This window comes from Malania oleifera, chromosome 3 (genome assembly GCF_029873635.1).
Source record: "Malania oleifera isolate guangnan ecotype guangnan chromosome 3, ASM2987363v1, whole genome shotgun sequence".
Taxonomy (NCBI): domain Eukaryota; kingdom Viridiplantae; phylum Streptophyta; class Magnoliopsida; order Santalales; family Ximeniaceae; genus Malania; species Malania oleifera.
The window spans coordinates 23,526,074-23,545,338 of record NC_080419.1 but is presented as its reverse complement, the minus strand read 5'-3'; the positions used below and the strand labels follow the sequence as shown (position 1 = coordinate 23,545,338).

At 35.6% G+C, this 19,265-nt stretch overlaps 3 protein-coding genes across 5 annotated transcripts; 1 reads left to right on the top strand and 2 right to left on the bottom strand.

Moving 5' to 3' along the window:
* Positions 1–2,525: 2,525 nt before the first annotated feature.
* Positions 2,526–8,358, top strand: LOC131152146 (probable protein phosphatase 2C 40). Of its 2 annotated transcripts, none has more exons than XM_058103824.1 (5): positions 2,526–2,916; positions 5,049–6,263; positions 6,542–6,806; positions 7,577–7,700; positions 7,936–8,358. In XM_058103824.1, exons 2-5 carry the CDS (start codon positions 5,058–5,060, stop codon positions 7,937–7,939), a joined length of 1,599 nt encoding a protein of 532 aa, XP_057959807.1. In that variant the 5' UTR covers positions 2,526–2,916; positions 5,049–5,057; the 3' UTR covers positions 7,940–8,358. The 2 variants fall into 2 exon arrangements, with proteins under 2 accessions (XP_057959807.1, XP_057959806.1); XM_058103823.1 differs by having other exon boundaries at positions 7,916–8,358.
* Positions 8,359–9,532: 1,174 nt separating this feature from the next.
* LOC131152144 (heavy metal-associated isoprenylated plant protein 35-like) lies at positions 9,533–11,287 on the bottom strand. Its single transcript, XM_058103822.1, has 4 exons — positions 11,080–11,287; positions 10,887–10,962; positions 9,964–10,595; positions 9,533–9,870 (listed from the first exon to the last, which is right to left on the bottom strand). The coding sequence occupies exons 1-4, from the start codon at positions 11,128–11,130 to the stop codon at positions 9,805–9,807; spliced, it is 825 nt and encodes a 274-aa protein (XP_057959805.1). The 5' UTR covers positions 11,131–11,287; the 3' UTR covers positions 9,533–9,804.
* Positions 11,288–14,541: 3,254 nt separating this feature from the next.
* Positions 14,542–18,477, bottom strand: LOC131152143 (uncharacterized). Of its 2 annotated transcripts, none has more exons than XM_058103820.1 (7): positions 18,258–18,477; positions 18,086–18,124; positions 17,593–17,646; positions 17,451–17,504; positions 15,112–15,165; positions 14,960–15,031; positions 14,542–14,866 (listed from the first exon to the last, which is right to left on the bottom strand). In XM_058103820.1, the coding sequence occupies exons 1-7, from the start codon at positions 18,312–18,314 to the stop codon at positions 14,774–14,776; spliced, it is 423 nt and encodes a 140-aa protein (XP_057959803.1). In that variant the 5' UTR covers positions 18,315–18,477; the 3' UTR covers positions 14,542–14,773. The 2 variants fall into 2 exon arrangements, with proteins under 2 accessions (XP_057959803.1, XP_057959804.1); XM_058103821.1 differs by having other exon boundaries at positions 14,542–14,860; positions 18,258–18,473.
* Positions 18,478–19,265: the final 788 nt, after the last annotated feature.

Below are 19,265 nucleotides of genomic sequence, written 5' to 3'. Positions count from 1 at the left end.
GAGATCTACGAGATGTCTACCATTGACGATGGTGATTTTGTTACTGTTTGTTTTAATTATGGTGTGGATTATTCAGCTGATCGGGCTCCAGGTGCTTAATTGAATGTCACTAAGAAGCTTAGTTTTGCTATTTGGGGTTTTGCCGATTGCAGTTGCTACAATTATGCAATTTTTGTGTGCATTGCAATTTCAACTCAAATTTCCAACTGTAATTTCAAACTCACTGTTTAGAGCACTGTTCAGTGCACATAAATGTGCAAGAGGCATTATTGTTGACCTCATGGTGCATTCAGCTAACCCATTGGAATTTTAAAACTTAGCTTTATTTATTTGACTAGCAATGTAGCTGTCACGGCCCCACTATGCATTTAGTGCATAGGTCACTGTTCAATCAATTAAATATCTTGAACATCCTATTAATTATTATTAGCCGTTAAAGTGGAACTCTTCAAGCTTTGAAACTGTGGTATCTATTTATTTTATTCTTTTTAGAATTACTATTGTATAATGGAGAAAAAATCATACCTTGAGAATAGACACGTTGGCTACATAAATCTTGTGCATAGAAACATCAATTGTAGTCAGATTCATATTATATCCGGAATTTCCCAATATTGCAAGCTAGGTCCCGGTTATTTGTCCGTCAATTTTCTTACTTGGTTTCTTCAACACGAGTAAAACACCATTGACATGCTTGAACGTAATAAACTCGTGCCCTTTACTTTTCCCAATGACCTTGCTAAGAATTGCAATGGCCTCTTCGAGGTCACTGTAGGTGGAGAAGAGATTGTGGAGGTTCTTGATGGTAGTGTCCCATCCAATTCCGCGAATGAAGAGTTTGCACTGGGTAGGGTCCCAATTGGCGATGGATCAGACGGCATCGAGTACGTCTAGGTGTCGGACGGTGGTATTTCGGATGATCTTAATTGAGCCAATGCATCGACCTTCAATTATCTGATGTAGTCATGAACAAGGATTGAAAGAGAAAACCTCTCAAGAAGTTCCCACAGACGGCGCCAACTGTTGCAGCCAAAAATTGAACGACCTTCACGATGCCTGATCACGACCACCTGAAAAGAGATAAATAAGCAAGGCTTGGAGGACTCGGGGTGTACTCCGGGGGATCGCTCCAATGCCTAAGTCAAGGATTGACTTGAGAGGTTTTTTATGCAACAGTAAAGTAGAGTTTATAATGAGATACCTTAACCTCTTCTCTGAATCCCCATTTATAGTAATGGAGTTTGACCCAAGGGTGATGTGCCATTTATTAGCGAATTATGGCGCAAACGTGAATCGCTCCAGTTGTTATAACGTTGGCGTAGATTGCTCTAATCATCATAGAGCTGGCGTCAATTGCTCTGCCTGAGCAGTTGACTTAGGTAGTAATTGCCCTCATCAATGCTGGCTCTTGTCTCCTTTGGATTTATGGTAAGTGATATATTTGAGGTATATCAAAAGTCATGAATTTGAAATATAAATTGCATAATATAGAGATTAAACAAAAAATAACTTGTGTAAATTATACATAGGGACTAAACCTTTACTCAATTCAAATTAATCATTTATTTTTTTAGTCAAAAGGACTAAATTTTTATATAAAAAAAAAAAATACAGTTTTAGGAACTATAATCGAAAGGACTTGACAAAAAATTAATGCCAATGCACATGAACAAAAATATTTAGGACAAAAAACACACTTTGTGAGATTTGGTAAAAAAATAAAGATGTTTCGTGATATTTAAAAAGTGTCATAACCTCTCTTGAAGTGTACTAAAAAGATACAAACTTTTTTCTCAAAAAAAAAAATTAATCTTTTGCAGCATATAAGAGAAAATTTGTATTTTGACAAATCTCATAGGAGACAATTGGAATTTTTAAAATCTTACGGGAGGTCACTAAAATTTTTGAAATTTTAAGAGAGGTCTTTGTCTTTTTATCAAAGCTATGTTTTTTACCCAAATTATTTAATAATAATTAAGTTTTTATTCAATATTTTACTTTATGGAATAAAATTTTGCCTAACTAAACTTTTTTACTCAAATTTTATATTCATAAGTGAACTTTTTTTCCAACAATTTGCTACTACACCTTGTCCAACAAAAAAAATCCTATCACATTATTACTAATACTAAAGTTCATATATATTTTTACATAAAACATATATAAATTATTTATATTTATTTATATCCCTGTAATACCTAAAATTAAGGGATCATCTTATTATTATTATTATTATTATTCATTTGTAAAACCTAAACAAAATTTACCGAAAAATCGAAAATCGAACCCAAACCGAATCAAACTGAAAAAAAAAATATAGTTTTTGGTTCAAATAAACAGTTGGTGTATGATTCGATTTCGATTTGTTTAGTTTGAAAATCGATTAGTTCGGTTCGGTTATTGGTTTTGATTAAAACCGAACCGAATATAACCGATTACACCCTAAGCAGAAGCTGAAGGAGAAAACAGTGAAAAAAAGGAAAAGGCATTTTCGTAATAAAACAGAGGAAGGCGACTATTTTGCAATGAAACTCCAGAGTCTTATAAATTTATATTGTAACTCAAAAACGGCACATTTCCCTCTTCTCTCTCTCTCTCTCTCTCTCGCCACGAGTATCGGCCTCAGTGAGAATCCATCTCCTATACGCCAGCGAAAGAAACTCCTCTGAATTCATCGCCGCGGATTCTCAGCCATTCAATGGTCGTTCCCGCACGCAATTCCTGATCAAACTTCTCATCAGATTCTCCCTTCCAGTTCTTCTTTGAGATCTGCTTTCCTTTTTTCTTCTCTCCACCCTCTTATTTAGCTTCACTGGCCTCCCCTGACCCATATGTAAGATAGAGAACACCCATTTGCGCACAATCACGTTCTCCATTCTCTGGCTTCGCTGATCCTCTGAAAATCGAAAACTCGAGGTGGGTTTTGCTCTTTCACTCTGTTTTTTGTTTCTGTAACCGAGATTAATGCCTCTGTTAGGTTATTTTTATTGTTCATTAGACATCGAACCTTCTCCTTTCTGGGTTTTTTTTGGGGGGGCAGTATGCTTGATTATTTGTTTGTTTTAAGTGCGTGTGGGGGTACTTGAGAGTGCCAGTTCGAGAATTTCTTGGGTACAGCCACATAGATCCTTTTGATTGATGAATCCCATGTTGAAATCTGCTTCTTTTAAGCTCGGGTTGTTTATTTGGTAAATTTATTGTTGTTGTTATTATTATTATTATTATTATTATTATTATTATTATTATCTGCAGTCTATATTTGGGTTTGTTTGATAATCACAATGGACTCGGGGGTCTTAGTTTTCTTTCATCCTTATACAGTTATACCTTATTCCTTGAAAAGGAAAGGAGAAAGAAATAATAAATAAAAGAATTTGCTTTTTGTGGATTTAGTTTGAATCTGAAGGATCCGTTTAGCTGTATCTGGAACAGGAAGTATTTGTTTTCCATATTTCTTCAGTGTAAAGCTTCAAAAGATTTTAATATGTTGGTGACTTTTAATAGTTTCATGACAATATTTTATAATTTTCTTGCTTTCTTTAATAACCTGAAAGGAGAATTCTTAAATCTCGTCCTCTGAGTTTAGACATGGCTTTTTTAACAAAGAAAACAAACTAAAAAAATTAATTAATTAAAAAATTCCTGGACAAATTTAATACTTTTTTTTTAATATATATTTTATAGATCTATATTGTGGTATCTATTGTGAGTAGTTGAGACAAGGCATTTTATTGTTAATTTGAATGTGAAATCAGCCACCATAGTGAAATTTCACAGTATTTAAATCCTATAGTTTTTGGTGTTTGTTTTGTAATTTTAACTATTTAAGTAGATGAAATCTGATAAGCCTAATAATAGTTTTTTTTTTTTTTTTTTAATTTTAAGGAAAACGTGGTGTGTTTAATTTTTCCCCTGCTATAATATTTCAGTAGTTACTAAAAAATGAACATCATATAGGCAACTTGGGAGAAATTTTGGAACTTGGAAAGAGGAAGGGCTGTTACAACTCAAACCTCAAATTATTCTTATAGTGGCTTGGAAGTACATGAGCAAGTGCTTATATAATTTGGTCAACTGAAATTTTCACGAGGCCATGAAAAAGTTAGAAAATGCCAAATAAATGGAGGAATAGTGCTCGATGTCAGCAACTGTTATGATATCAAAATTCGTAACATGCTATGTGATTTGGAGAGAGGATGATTAAGACACGAATCATATTGCATTGTCTATTTGAAAAATTGAGCCACTAGAATCTTCTTATTTTCATCTAACCAAAATTCAGATTGGTTTCCTTCTGTTTGCATGTAAAAATTTAGTAATTTCAAGTTATATTATAACTATTTTATCATTAATAGTCATGACTGATACTTGGAATGAGGAGGGGTGAGTTATTTATGGTTTCTTACATGAAAAGGGGTAGGGATAGACCTGAAATAACTTGGAATGAGGCAGCGAGGAAGGATTTAATATCCCTTAATCTAATAGAGGAAAATGCTGTGGATTGGGTGAAAAAATGGCGGAAAATGATTCATATAGCCTACCACACCTAGTGGGACTTGAGGCTTGTTGTTGTTGTAGTCATGGCTGATACTATCTTAAAATTCAAACACCCTTCCCTCAAAATTTGGGTATGATTCTTTATTAGCAGTATTGTGCTTTTGTCTCTGTGGCTTTGGCACTGATGGCCCTACATGCACAAATCAAAACCTTATTTGAGATGGTCTGATATAAAGTTGAGAATTGAGCACTATTGATTTCTTGATCAACTTTCTTAAAATCGACGCTACTTATTACATCCAAAGTTTAATTTTTCTTTTCTTCTTGTCCTCAAGTAATATTTTAAGAATAGTGTCATATTCCGTTGTGCATCTACAAACACTAGCCATAGCTGTTAAAAATAGTATTCAGCATAATGATCGTACTTTCTGTGCTCATTTTCTTTTCTTCATTTTCCCCCTTTCTTAAAAAAATATCCTGGATCATTAACTTAACTACTCATTTTAACATATCATGGCTTTCTAAATACTAAGATGGTTGTACTTTTTCAGCTGTAAATCATGCAAGGAGGGCTAATTATCAATCCTGAAGAGGAAATCAAAATAAGTTTTGGTTATCAATGCAATGGTGAGAAGGGTAATTCTTGTGAGCTTTCTGATGGATACGATATTCTGCCTGGAATAAAACTCCGAAGAACCTGTGGTTCCTTTTCTTGTTTATCTGGTGCAGCTTTAAGTGCCAATGCCACTTTGGCAAACACAAACATCTGCAATGGTTTATTGGGGACAGAAATACTTCCAAGTTGGGACTCCCCGAAATCATTTCGAAAATTTCCCTCTTCACCATCTCTTTCAAAATTGGATAAATTGTCATCTTCTCTCCAGAGTAGCATGTCAAACTTAAGTTGCAGTCCATCAACTCAAAATGATCCTGCTGAAATTGATTCCTATTTTTTGAAATCCATGAGTGCACCTTCCAGAAGTGAGGGTTTCCTTAATTCTATGGAAGCACAAGTGGCAGGTGGCCCTGCTGGTGAAGATAGAGTTCAAGCCGTGTGTTCTGAAGAAAATGGGTGGCTCTTTTGTGCAATCTACGATGGCTTCAATGGAAGAGATGCAGCTGATTTCCTGGCTGGGACCTTGTATGAAACAATTGGTTTCTTCTTTAACTTGTTGGAATGGGAACAAAAACAGGATCGCTTTGGATCTTCAGATTTCTTGAGTTCAGATGGGTCTCACCAATATATGTTTGAGGATAATACTATTAACCATAAGAGAAAAACTGCTTCTTGCACTGATAATAGCAAGAATCCATGGGTTGATGATGTTGCAAAGGTAACTCCATGTGTGAAATCAGGAAGGTCATCTGATTCATTTAGGCAAGGGGTACTTGATTGCCTCCAGCGTGCTCTTAATCATGCAGAGAGTGATTTCCTGTACATGGTTGAACAAGAAATGGAGGACCGCCCTGATTTAGTATGTGTTGGATCTTGTGTTTTGGTTGTCCTCCTCCTTGGGCAGGATTTGTACACACTCAATTTAGGTGATAGTAGAGCTGTGTTGGCCACTTACAGTGAAGATGTTGACATAAACGAGCATGCCAAATTGAAAGCTATCCAGCTTACTGACAGTCATACTGTTGACAATGAAGTTGAAAGATCTCAATTACTGTACGATCATCCTAATGATCCCACAACAATTATAGCTGGAAAAGTGAAAGGGAAATTGAAGGTCACTCGTGCATTTGGAGTCGGTTACTTGAAGAAGGTAGATCGATATGTTTTTATTTGTGTTCGGTTCTTAATCTGGCTAACATTCACATTGCAGCACATCACAGCGATAATTTGTTACTCATACATGATACAACCTCTTTTAGCATAAAAATCTGGAAGAACCAGGCCAATTTTTGTGCACCAAGTCTCCAAGGCTGGAACTATTAAATAAATGGCCCAGTGCCTTAGCATGTCATATTCAAATGTATTTCTACACCTCTTAGTTTTTTTTCCCCTTGAACTGGAGCTAAGACTGATATTTTCTGGGCGCAGGAAAACTTGAATGATGCTCTGATGGGAATCATTAAAGTTCGTAACCTTCAAAGTCCTCCATATGTCTCCGCACAACCATCCCTGAGTGTACATAAAATCATGAAATCGGATCACTTTGTTATAGTTGGGAGTGATGGTTTGTTTGACTTCTTCAGCAATGATGAGGCTGTACAACTTGTCCATTCATATATCTTGAACAACCCTTCGGGAGATCCAGCGAAGTATCTAGTTGAGCAGCTTGTAGGGAGAGCTGCAGATTGTGCAGGTGAAATCCTAGTTATCTTAAGCTTATGAAGATATTTTATTCTGATGGGCCTTGATAAGAGATTTTGCACTCTTATATCAGTTATTTTTTCTTATGTTTGAAATCTGTGGCTCTGGATTTCAGGTATGAGCTGCATACTCTGCTCATACCTGTTTAGATGTGTGAAAATTTTTATTTTGAATGAACCTTTTAAATTTGATACAATCATCAACCTTTTCCTGAAGTTGTCTTCAACTGTTAAGGATAGGAAGAATACTTTTGGGGGGATTGGTCACACATTTCCTATTGTGGTTAGGATGTGAAAATACTACTAAAATTATGCATACATTATCCATACTGAAATATAATTACTATTGGAAGCTAAAAAAAGAAAAAAAGAAAAGACAGTTATAATTGTTGTTTGCCCTTAGGTTAGTCATTTTGCAAACATAGCTTTGGGCTATGCAATGCTATTGTTACTGACAAAATGATTCATGCTTCACCCTACAGCATTGACACAGCCTCCTTGATATTTTCAATCAAAACAAATAGACATAGATGGACTGAGAACACAAAAGTTCCGGCTCCTTGGCCTGAAAAGAAAATAAGGTTCCAGTTCTCATCTGAAGCTGTGCCTGTGAAAATTTTGGGCCATGAGATAGTCATCATGAAACAACCTTAAAGACACGTTTTAACTCATCCTGAACTTATGTTTAGTTCATGCTACCCATTGTCGGATTATGTAATAATTTGGATCTCTGGTCTTCAAAGCCTCGATTTCATTTTTGCAGGTTTCAGCATGGAAGAGTTGATGAGTATTCCAGTTGGCAGGAGAAGAAAATATCATGATGATGTAACCGTGATTGTGATCATGCTTGGAACAAACCAGCGCACCTCAAAGGCATCGACTTGCCTGTAAGTGTCTTGGTGCTCATTTATGGTCTTGCTGCCAGCCAGACATGCTAGTTATAGTTTTTGGGCCATGCATGCATATGCCAAACACACTTTCTGTATAATGGTTTTATTACGTAATCCTTTTCTCTTGTTTTGACGCATAATTTTGCATGTATGTAAATAGTTAACTGGTTATTTTCAATTTAATTTCTTTTATCTTTACATGTGAATTTTAGAGAGATGAGTACCTTGACAGGTAAGCTGAATGGATGAAGAAATCTCTCCCTGGGGCTGAGGAAATTTCCAGCAAATTCGTCAAATGTCCCAAATGGGGCAATCAATTCACAAGAAAGCAAAATGAGCCATTTTATTGCCTTCTAGTTAAGAATCTTTTACTAGCCGACATTGCCTTTTAGGGATACCTGGGTGTTTGGTTCATGAAATTACATGCCCAGGAATGCAGCTGATGTAGTAGATCAAGAAGCCAGAGTGGGTAGAGTGGTAAACCCTTGATGTAGACTTTATTCAGAAGAATTGGATAAGAAATTGATTTATTTGTAATTTCTTGCAATTTTAAGCTTATAAATAGGGTGTGAAAGTCATGTGGAATTAAGTTTGTGTGAGCTTGAAACTGAAGTGAACGTGTGTGTGTGTAAACACATGTGCGTGTTTACCCCCATTGTGTCTCCTTTCTCTTTTCTTCCTCCTTCCCTCCCCTATATTTCCTCCCAAATTCTCTCATTTGGCTGCAATTCCATGCTCTGCTACTTAATCAGCTATGCTTGGGACAAGGATGCCATTACCATGAGAATCTAGACTACCAAAGAAATAGATGGGCAGGTTTTGTGGGCATGACAGATTCCCAATGCATGCCATGTGAGATTCCGAAGACAAACCAAACACGGGAGTCTAGACTTCCCAAATCACACTCCCAGTAATCCCTGAACACAAATGAATTGAGTTAAGAATCTTTTTTTCTCTATTGTGAATTGTCAACAAGCTTCGCTTAGTCTTGCTTCTATTTTATTTTATTTTACTTTTATGCCACCTCACGTCATCTTATCTGCTTCCAGCCTTCCAACATTTCAAAGTGGAACTACTGTTAATAAAATTCTTTCTGTTTGTGCTCTCTTTATTATATTGGTTTTTACAAGCGTTTAGGGGCACACATTAAAGATGAATTTCTTGATTACAGAACCAAATCTTGGATCTTATAATTTGGGTTTCGCCATTTACCAAAGTTTACACAAGACAGGGACGTAGCGATCTGCATTTTTCATCCCGAAGTGATCCCTGAATTGTGTTGGCTTAGGAAGTTACATTTTAGTTCTTATTTTTCACGGCATAGAATGGTTTAGAGGGTACATCATTGTTTTTTCTTTTACAAATTAAAGCCTAGAAAGAAAGGTGAGGGTGGCGTCGACATTACAAATCCAAGCAACTTTGCTTCGACCTATCTCAGTCTCACATGAGATGGTACCCAAATGATTTCCCACTAGTACTCTAGTTAGTAGTTACTAAATTCTGTTCGGGTTCATGCGACTAGACTTGCCAATGAAACACCATCCAAGGTTTATTGGGAGGCACATGCCATTGTGAATATGCCCCACTATGAAGAAAGGTGAGCTAAAGCATGGAACTTTTATGTTGGTGACGAAAGGTTCCTCACATTAAGCAAACACAATAGGCTACCAAATGATATTCTATGCCAACTAATTGTCTGGATAAGTGTGTGTTTCTTGACAGAATCTATGCTCACTGTGAATTGAATGACAAAGCATATGATGCAGCATGAGTAGCATTCCCTGAACTTAAATGCAATGGTTTCATTTCCCTCATCTTCCAAAGCACACTTTTGCTGCAATATCTAAAAATCAACTGAAAAACTTTAGGTCTTACAGATTACAAGTGAGTCAAAATTAGGGAAACCAGTACACCATAAACTATTAGCAAACATCCATCAGAAGACGAAACACACTTCCTCCTATTCTTGACTCATTTAGCACTCTATCCTTGAATATATTTTAGCAGGCTGATGTCATTTCTCTCTATACATACACTAGCTAAGATAGAACTATCATTGTGTCCCGGCAGGGCACATTGCCCGTCTCGATTGATCAAGTCATCACATGATTGAACATCCATTAGGGTTTTCATCACTGAAGATCTCGAAAGAATCAAATGGGGTTACCTGCACCAGGTCAGATTCATACATGTAAATTGGTGATGGAAAATGATAAGGTGGATTGATTGTTTTCGTATGGGCTGTATTTGAGTGACTTACGAGATAATACACTGGAGGAGGGGAATCTGTTGGGAGGAATTGGAATGTTTGCTGACGTGTAGGGCTGAGATTAACCGAACTTGTTCCCCGACCGGCGGCGGGGTTGTCAGCTGCCCCTGTACCGTCCTCGTGCGAACCAGCATTGCCATTGTTACCATTTTGCCCCTTCCGCTTCTTCTTGCTACATTGCCCTCCACCACCTTGCTCAGGAGTTTCCTCGCTGTTGCTGCTACCCTTCTGCTCCATTCCCGAGAAATGATCCCTGGCCGGAGAATTCTCCGGCGACTTCCCTCCATTTTTTGACTCTTTCTTTTGTCCCTCGCTCGTTTCACCTCCACTCAATTTGACTCTGTTTTCACGGCTGCCAATTTTAGCAGAGTTGACCTTTGCATCCTCATTCTCTGTTACGTCCTCCTGATCACCATCACTCTTATGTTCACCATCTTTTGAGTCCTTTTGTTTGTCCTTGTTCTTTCCTTTGCCGGACTTTTTCCCCTTCCCTGTGGGCTTTTCCGGCCATCTTTCTGCATGCTTCCCTGATTTTACCAGTTTCCTGATCAGGGTCTCTACATCCACATTTCCCGTAACAGTAACCTTTTGCAGACGAGAATCAACATTTGCGATGTAAACACCTGTGAATAAAATAGTCTGCGAATGAAAAGAAAAGAGCAGCAAGAAAGACCCAAAAACAGTGTAGCAGAATCCTATACGGCTATGTCCGCGTAAAACATTAACGATCCGTTCAATTGCTGAAGAAAACAGTCAAAAGTTTCAAAGAAATGAAAAATAAAATTCACGTAGAGAAAGCCAAACAGGCAAATATTTTTCTTAGGCTTGGAAGAGAGATTCTTGAGAAGGCGAAGGCCTTGTTTGTTTCCACAGCAACCAAACAGAGTATACAAGAATGTAAGCTTGGTTGGTACCGTCGATGCTTTTGAGAACTTTCTGGACCTTTCTCTTGCAACCTTGGCAGTGGATGGAAACCTTCAAGTCCCATCTCTGAAAAACAGAGAAGGAAAAAGATGAGCTTGGAAACAGGGGAAGAAGATAAAAAGCATTAGGAAGAGAAGAAAGAGGAAATGGGTTTTATGTAAGTGGGAAGAGGGACACGGGTACCTTATATTTGAGGGGTTCTGAAGATTCATCAGCAGACGATGGTGTGGCCATTAGAGGGGAGCTTGAGGGGAAGGATGGAAAGAGGTTGAAGGAGGGTTGCTCTGTAACTTTGAAGTTGGGTACGTGTTGGAGAATGGAGAGTGAAAGTGAGGTGAACTGCTCTGTAGTCTTCTGTGCTGCTGTGCACTCTGTGGGAGCAAGCGTGCAGGATAACTACAGAGCTTGATTTAAGTTAGAAAGACAAAAAGTAGCCCCTGTTTCCGCCTCTGCCTCTCGTCAACTGTATATTTATATATATATATATATATATATATATATATATATATATATATATATAAAAAATAGAGTATACCTTAGAGGCTACAACATATAGTCTTATATAATTGAACACAATCTCTTAACCTTGAGATGAGATGGGAAAGGGAATGGTTCGATTAGGATGGGAGATAAGTTTATTGTGTATTCCAAGCTCGATGGATCTCTAATGGGCCAAAAAAAATCAACACGATTCTTGCGCGTATTAATACCCAATCTTTATAAGAGTTCATTCACAAAATTTTTATAAGATCTCATGTAAAAATGTTCATACGGACCATACTTGGTTAAAAGTTTAGGAAAAATGAAAAGCAAAATTAAAAAAAAAAATTTGTAATCAGTAGTATCACTTTGTCTTTTATAAGAGAATGACCTAGACTTGCTTCAAGTATTAGAGGAGCCTCAAAAAAGTTAAATCACTAAAATATTTTCTTACAGATATTGAATGATTTGTAACAATGATCAAAGATAAATATTGTATATTTTGAAAATTGTGTGAATACACAAGTTATCTCAAAATATTTCAAAAATACTCTTAAAAGTTTGAGTGTGGTGATATGCCACATCGCTTGGGACTACTTTTTAGCCTATGAGAAAGTAAGTATAAAATTATTTGCTAAAATAGCTCAAAAATATGTTAAAATACCACTAATAAAAACTAGTCAAAGAAAGACGTTTTGTAATAAAATGTTAATAGACAGTTTAGAAACTGGGTCATTCAACAAAATACCTCGTGAAGCAAAGGAAGAAACAATTTGATTAAAGGAAGAAAAACAATTTTGTACCTTTAGGAGAAATATCTTAGTTAAGATGGGAAAAGAAATAAGATAATTTTAGGTAGACCAATCTTACAAAACCTAAAATCTACAATCGTGGGTTAAGGCTGGCTGAATGAAGAAGATTTCACTCACCAAATCCCTTATAAAATAAGGTAATTATTATTAGTATTATTCTGTCCTAAGCTGTAAAGCCTAAATCTATGAAACAACCAAACCCTAAGGGAGGTAGGAATGAGGTTGGGGAGGAGATTCTCTTGCCTAGGGTTTGAAGTATGAGCTCTGAACTTGGGAGGGAGGGGGGGTTGCAGAATTGGGATTGGAAGTGAGATGGACAGGCCTGCAGTCTTGTGCACTCTCTGGGACCAAATATGCAGGATGGCTAGAGAGCATCACCTGAGGAAAAAGACAAAGGAAGCCCCTGTTCTTCAGGAAATTTGCCCTATGATGAAAGAAGTACCTTTGAAAAAACAGTGTGTATCCATTATTAAAAACAGAGAGGAATAGACAGACGACTGCCTCTGTTATTTTGCTCTGTCGTACATGCAGCCAGGACCACCATTTGCCATTTGTGCTAAAAACCCCTAACCCATGTTTGAGAATTTGAAATTCAAATATTAAAATATATATATATATATATATATATATATATATATATATATATATATATAAAATCCACCCTCACAGTCAATCTCTCCAAAAATGTGGAAAAAAGAAAAGAAAAGAAAGAACATTGTTATTAATTTTAATGACTAAATTTACTACTTATCCCTTACCGACATTTTATTTTCTTCTATTTTCCTTTAGTTCAATCAACTAATAAGTGAGAATCACTCTTTCCTTCTTTCAATTTCATTCTTTTCACTTTTTCCTCTCTCTCTCTCTCTCTCTCTCTCTCCCTCTCTCTCTCTCTCTCTTCCTTTCTACTTATCAAACACAACATAAATACTTTAACCCTATGTTTAGAAATAGATTTGGAGTTGTATTGGATTTGAATAAAATGTAATATAAAATTATATTAAAATTTGTCTAAATTCAAATCTTAGGTCTGAAATTCATGCTCTTGAACGCAACGTAATATTCTAATAAGGAATTAAATATAAACATTTAGTAATTAGACTTAACTTTCGAAAAGTGAAAAAAAAATGAGTTTGGACGAAAAAAAATTGAATATGAACTTAAGTTTGAGTTTGAACTAGCCTAATTCAACTTGAATTTACCAACATTAATTAGTTCCATTTATTATGTGTTTTATGTACCTAAAACAAATTTATCAATATCATTTTGAAATAAATAAAACTTAATTATTATTAATTAACAATCCACTTAACTTAATTCTAATTCTCGATATGGTCTCTTTAATTTACTATTAAATTTAGTTTGATATATATATATATATATATATATATATATATATATATATATGCATTGTTATAGACTGACTATGCTCTTATTATGCACTGCTAAAACAATAAATTTAGCAATAATTTGTTTGAAAAAACCAATTAGCAGAGCCTGAATTTGCTTTATTTTTTTTTTGGGGGGGTGGGCTTGAGCTTAATCGAAATTTGTCCAAACTTAACTACCGGATTGACAAGTTTCATGGAAAACTATCTATTATGCTGAACCCAAAACTCATTAAAAGCGCCTTTTTAATAACTCTTGGAGAACTTTAATATTGAAAGCCTCTTTTTAACCTTAAAAAAGAGATCCCCTTCTGAAAAAACAAATATAGTTCATACCCAATAGGCTTCACGACTCAATAAACCAAAAAAAAATTAATGGCAACTGATCCTTTGTTGTATTGTGCAAATCATGACATGAGAAATTATACAGGCATCCTCCCCTCTTCGTGTCTGTGTACTTATTTTCTTAATTTAAACATGTGGTAAATTAATCTTACATTCATTAATATCAAAAAAGAATTCATTTCCAATAAATGTATAATTAAGAAAACAAGACACATGAAGGAGGTATAATTTCTCATCATGACATACAGATTATATTATGGTTTATAGTAAGGCTCATCAATACCACAAATTGGTATTCAAACACATACACCTTCCTTGATTGCATCCACAAGGTTGTCAAATCCAAATCTGCTCATCCCTTGCCCAGAGCTAAAGCATGAGACTTTATGGTCATGTCTTGCCTTTATTAAAGCCCAATACAAGTGATTCTGACCACATTTGTCACTCTTTTTGGTTGATTGGTGGGCCCAATTGAACACATTAGCTCATCCCTTTTGCAGAATTGCTGACCCATTTCCAATCATTTTAAGGCTTGAGTTCGAGATCTCCAACAGAGATCGATAAATTTTCATTTGGGTAAGTTGATACAGAAAAACAAAAAGAATTCTAGTCCATGGATAGGCAGTCAAATGCAAATTTGGACTCATGCTACTCCATTTTGAAACTCGGATGAGAGTTTTGTGCTATGAGGAAAAAAAAATAGTGATGTTTAACTTAACAGAATAGATGCATAATACGAATTTGCAGAAGAAGCTTTTCTGGGCATCAAGAAAACAGCCAGTAAGAAAACTCCCATGAGGCCCCATTTACTGTTATATCTGCTCACAATCATGTTCAAAAAGTTGAAGCTATCTATTGTTCAGTTTTCTTGTGATTATCCTCATATACTTCAACCTTGGGATCTTGAAGCTCTATAGCTTTAGCATCTTCTGAGGCCTCCTGCAGCTGCAAAAGCTTCTATCAGCCTTTAAATTTGGGAAACAATTTGATGAATAGCCACAGGGGAAGGAGCAAAGTACAATCCTCGACATTGCTTACCCCCAAGTTTTTTAAGCTAGCAGTAACATCATCTTGTTGCTGCTGAAGAGTGGTCCTCAGTTCTTGAAATTCCTACTTTCAGTCAGCTAGTTAATCTACATATACAACTGATTGCAAAGCATAACTAGTACATATTTGGAAATGCGACTTACTGATCGAAGTTGGTCCACTTCCACATTCAGTGATTTCTTTAGTTCAGAAAGCTCCTGCATGAAATAAGAGAAAACAGCATCAACAATAGCATGTACTGTATAACATTCATATGTTTTACCATGCAGAAAACAAAGAAATTAACTACTTCACATTGGAGGCATTCTCTTGATATCAAAGAAGACAAGTTAATATCATTCCCACAACAATAAGTTCTACAGAAGAAATTGAGTGACAAAAGTTAGACACAGAACTTGTTTATCAATTCTAAATATGGACATTATTAACTTCCTCTTGTACAATTAAAAGGAAACTGGTGTAAGATGATGGTAACTGTGAGGCCATACTATGTCTTGCTCAAATCCTTAGAGTAGAAGGTAAGCAATGTCTTTGAATAATGAAAGATGTCTCTCTCCCTCCCTCCCTCCCTCCCTCCCTCCCTCTCTCTCTCTCTCTCTCTCTCTCTCTGCATGCTTTTGCGGCCACTTTATCTAACTAGATTTTCCCTGTGAGGTAGTATAACTAGCGACTTTACTGCACAAGGGAATCATATAGTTGATGCAGAATGTTTGAAAAAATGCCCCTTTCAAGGGCCCATTTAACAATGTAGTAAATTATAAAGGGCAATTAAAGCCCACTCAAAGCCTTGTACTTGTGCAAGCACTTAAACACCTATCTTCATTTAGCAGCAACTGTAAAGGACAACCATTAGATAAACATCAATACCACAGCATATCTAATAACCAGTATAGTAGCCATAATATCTCTCTTTGAGCACAAATAAAAAGCCAAGCTCCCCACCTTCTAAGATGTGTGTGTATTGTTAACACCGGAAAAGTTCATGGGTAGGCTTGATACACATGAGTGAGCACCAACTTGACCCAAAAGTTTAAGCCTATTAAGTCTTAAGCCCAACCATGTATATCAACACCCATCATCCACTCAATTTTTCCAATATGAGACAAACTCACAAATGTCAACAATCTCCCCCTCACTTGTGAGTTTCCAATTCCCCAAAAGTTGCTCAAGTACGCCTTACCACTAGCACTTTACGTGGTTCGGATTGCATTCCACGTGCCTCCAAACCAATCCTACCTCCCATGTCTTGATCTTATTCAAATCTATCTCAGGCTTAGATGATCCTTATTAGCCTCGGTTACACACTTGATCCTCCAACTGTTAGCACGTCAGGAGAATTAGCTATACGTCTCGACTTTTACGATGTCGCTCACCCAAAATTACGAACCGTCGGCTTTGATACCACTTGTTAACACCGGAAAATTCCATAGGTGACCTTGATACACATGGATGAACACCAACTTGACCAAAATGCTTAAGCCTATTGGGTCTTAGGCCCAACTATGTATATTAACACCCATCATGCACTCAATTTTTCTAATGTGGTACAAACTCACAAATGAAATTCTTAACATGTATGTGTGTGTGTGTGTGTTTACAATGCACTTGTACTAGAGCACAAGTGCCACAAATACCAATTCATTCCTCAAGCAGTTTTTCAAGAATAAATTGTCATTATAAATAGCGTGTAACATCTATTATGTATTCTACATAATGATGTCTATGTTAGCGTGCATGTTTCCTTTTTTTGGTGACACACATAACACATCTTGTTTTATTTGAAAATACTATTATCTAAATTATTATAATTATTATTTTATTCAAAAATCAAATATGGGAGATGAGATTTTACAGTAACTACTTGATATACTATGACTAAGTCTCTTAAGACTAAGTCATCGGCTTGAAATTCAAATGGAAGATTTGAATCTGATTTGAAATTCAAATGAGAGATTTTGAAAACTCACAATCCCTTGATGGTAGGAAATGTGAGAGAAAATCTCTCAGTGGATGGGGTCTTGACCAGTTTATAAATAAGGTCTATGATTAACTATTAAATCACACATTGACTTATGGTGATATAGAATTGGTTAAAAATCCTACTCCTTCTACTCTTCTAAAACACAGTGAGAGTAAAGATAATTCCCAAATCTCTTTCTCTATTTCTCATAGTTCTCTTTCTTATTCCAGATCCCTTTCTTGAAGACTTGAGCAGTTATGGCTGAAGCTCAAATCATTGTTCTCTTCTGCTTGTAAATAATTGTTGGTTTGTAGTTTTTGAAATTATGCTTTCAGTCTATGCAAATATTTGCTTGATGGATTCATTTGGGACAAACTATATGTATCTTGGGGCACCAAAGAGGGTCACAATTTAGGCACTAGGATGCAAGAAAACTAAAAGAAACACAAATAACATGCTTTCAAACTAAAACAAAGGAATAAGAAAAAAAAAAGTGTTCTGAAATAAAAGGCCATAACTTACATCACGATAAACTTTAACTTGAGTGTCTAACTTCGACCTCCAACTTTGCAGATCCTAAAGGGCAAGCCAAGCACCATTTATGAAACAATCAAAAGACATGGCGTGAAAGAAAATAAATTAGATATGGAGAAAAAATTTTCACCTGTTTTAAACCTTGGATTCTAGTAAGCAATTCTGCCCTTGATTCACTTAATTCCTGATAAATTTGGAAAAGACAAAAAAACCAAAAAAAAAAACAACAGATTAAGAGCATTGTGAGCTTTATTTATTTGTTTTGTATCGTTTCCAACCCCACCCCCTGCTCCCACACAAAAAATTGGTTGCCCAAGCATAGTACATAAAGGTTGAGTGTCTTGGTTACTGTTAGTTTGGCTTCCAAACAGAGAAAATTATGAACGCAATTCATTCTCTATTACTGCATTTTCTTGCCAACCAAACAGATCACCAACGAAAAGCTAAAAACAAAATAACAGATTCTGGAACTGCTTCTCTGCTCTGAAGAGCTAAACTTAGCACATCCCTAGATTTTAAAAGAATAGTACTTCGAAACCAACTACCAATCGCCTCCGAAGTAAGTTAAAAAAAAAAACTACAACGAGTAATACATAACAAAGAAATCAGCACAACATACATACCGCGATTCTTGAGCCAATCGGAGTCCGGTTCTCCTTTTTCTGCAAGCATTAGATACATATAATCAAAAGCAGTTAGTTCGCAGAAAACCAACAGAGACCAGATCTAAATATCTAATCCACTCAAACACACGCACACACTCACACACAGAGAAGAGAAAAAGAGGGGGATTACGGATGAGAGAGGAGAACCGGCGGCGGGGATGGCAGGAGCGGAGTCAGAATTCGCCATGGGAGCAGCTCCGGACGGAAACGAGGTGAAAATTTCCTTCCTAGGGTTCGGACTGGGGAGGAGCTGCGCGTTTGTGGTTAAGATCGAGTCGAGAGAGATGAAGAAAGAAAGCAGCAGAGAGAGAGAGAGATTTTCAAAAAATTTGAGTTTTTGATTTGAGGTTGGGCGGGCGTAATTTATTTTATTTATTTTATTAAGAAGGGCCTTAAAAGCATTAAATTAAGCTCTTAAAATAAATTACAAAGAAGCATTAAGAACTCATCCATCTTAAATTCCAACTAATTAATATTTGTGTATAGAAAATATTCAAATGTTAATATACAATTTTAATTAATTAATTATAATTTAGGGAACTTGCTAATTTCTTTGTAGTTTGATAAATAATATATGATAGTAATTTTAGGTTAGCGATACTGAGTAACTTTTTTAAGTTTTATTCGAAATTTAGAAAATATTTTTAAGTTAAAAAAAATGAAAGGATTTTTTTTTCCATTTTTTGCTAGTAGATGAAGTGAGAGAATTTTCTTTTCCTCCAAATAAAGTTCATGTTCCAAACTAATCCTGAGATTCTATTTAAAACTTGACAAATATTAGAAAAAGATTTTTTTTATAAAAAAATTCTACTTTTTTTTTGTTTTGTTATTAAGAAAAATAAGAACAAAATAAATATATATAGCAAATTAATGATGAAAATTTTGATTTTACACAATATTTGTACTTAATTCATCTCAATTTTTAAGCATATTAGTATTATGAAAATTGAGTCTCTTATTTCCTTTTTATTTTTTCTCCAAATGAAATCCTTAATTCAATCATACCCATGATGTCATTGACTCTCTACATTAAAATATCTTAATGTTGATTTGACTACATTGATCTCAAGCTAGTTTCTAGTTTCTTTTTCTTTTTTTAATCCAAATGTGTTTGTTGAACAATAATAAATTTATCAAA

Coding starts and splice junctions, on each gene's coding strand:
- LOC131152146 (XM_058103823.1), top strand. CDS start 5,058: ATGCAAGGAGGGCTAATTATCAATCCTGAAGAGGAAATCAAAATAAGT. Junction 6,264..6,541: donor GAGTCGGTTACTTGAAGAAG/GTAGATCGATAT, acceptor TTCTGGGCGCAG/GAAAACTTGAATGATGCTCT. Junction 6,807..7,576: donor GAGAGCTGCAGATTGTGCAG/GTGAAATCCTAG, acceptor TCATTTTTGCAG/GTTTCAGCATGGAAGAGTTG.
- LOC131152144 (XM_058103822.1), bottom strand. CDS start 11,130: ATGGCCACACCATCGTCTGCTGATGAATCTTCAGAACCCCTCAAATAT. Junction 10,596..10,886: donor AGTTCTCAAAAGCATCGACG/GTACCAACCAAG, acceptor TTTTATTCACAG/GTGTTTACATCGCAAATGTT. Junction 9,871..9,963: donor CTCCTCCAGTGTATTATCTC/GTAAGTCACTCA, acceptor GACCTGGTGCAG/GTAACCCCATTTGATTCTTT.
- LOC131152143 (XM_058103820.1), bottom strand. CDS start 18,314: ATGGCGAATTCTGACTCCGCTCCTGCCATCCCCGCCGCCGGTTCTCCT. Junction 17,505..17,592: donor GAATCCAAGGTTTAAAACAG/GTGAAAATTTTT, acceptor CTTGCCCTTTAG/GATCTGCAAAGTTGGAGGTC. Junction 15,166..17,450: donor AAGTTAAAGTTTATCGTGAT/GTAAGTTATGGC, acceptor TATTTCATGCAG/GAGCTTTCTGAACTAAAGAA.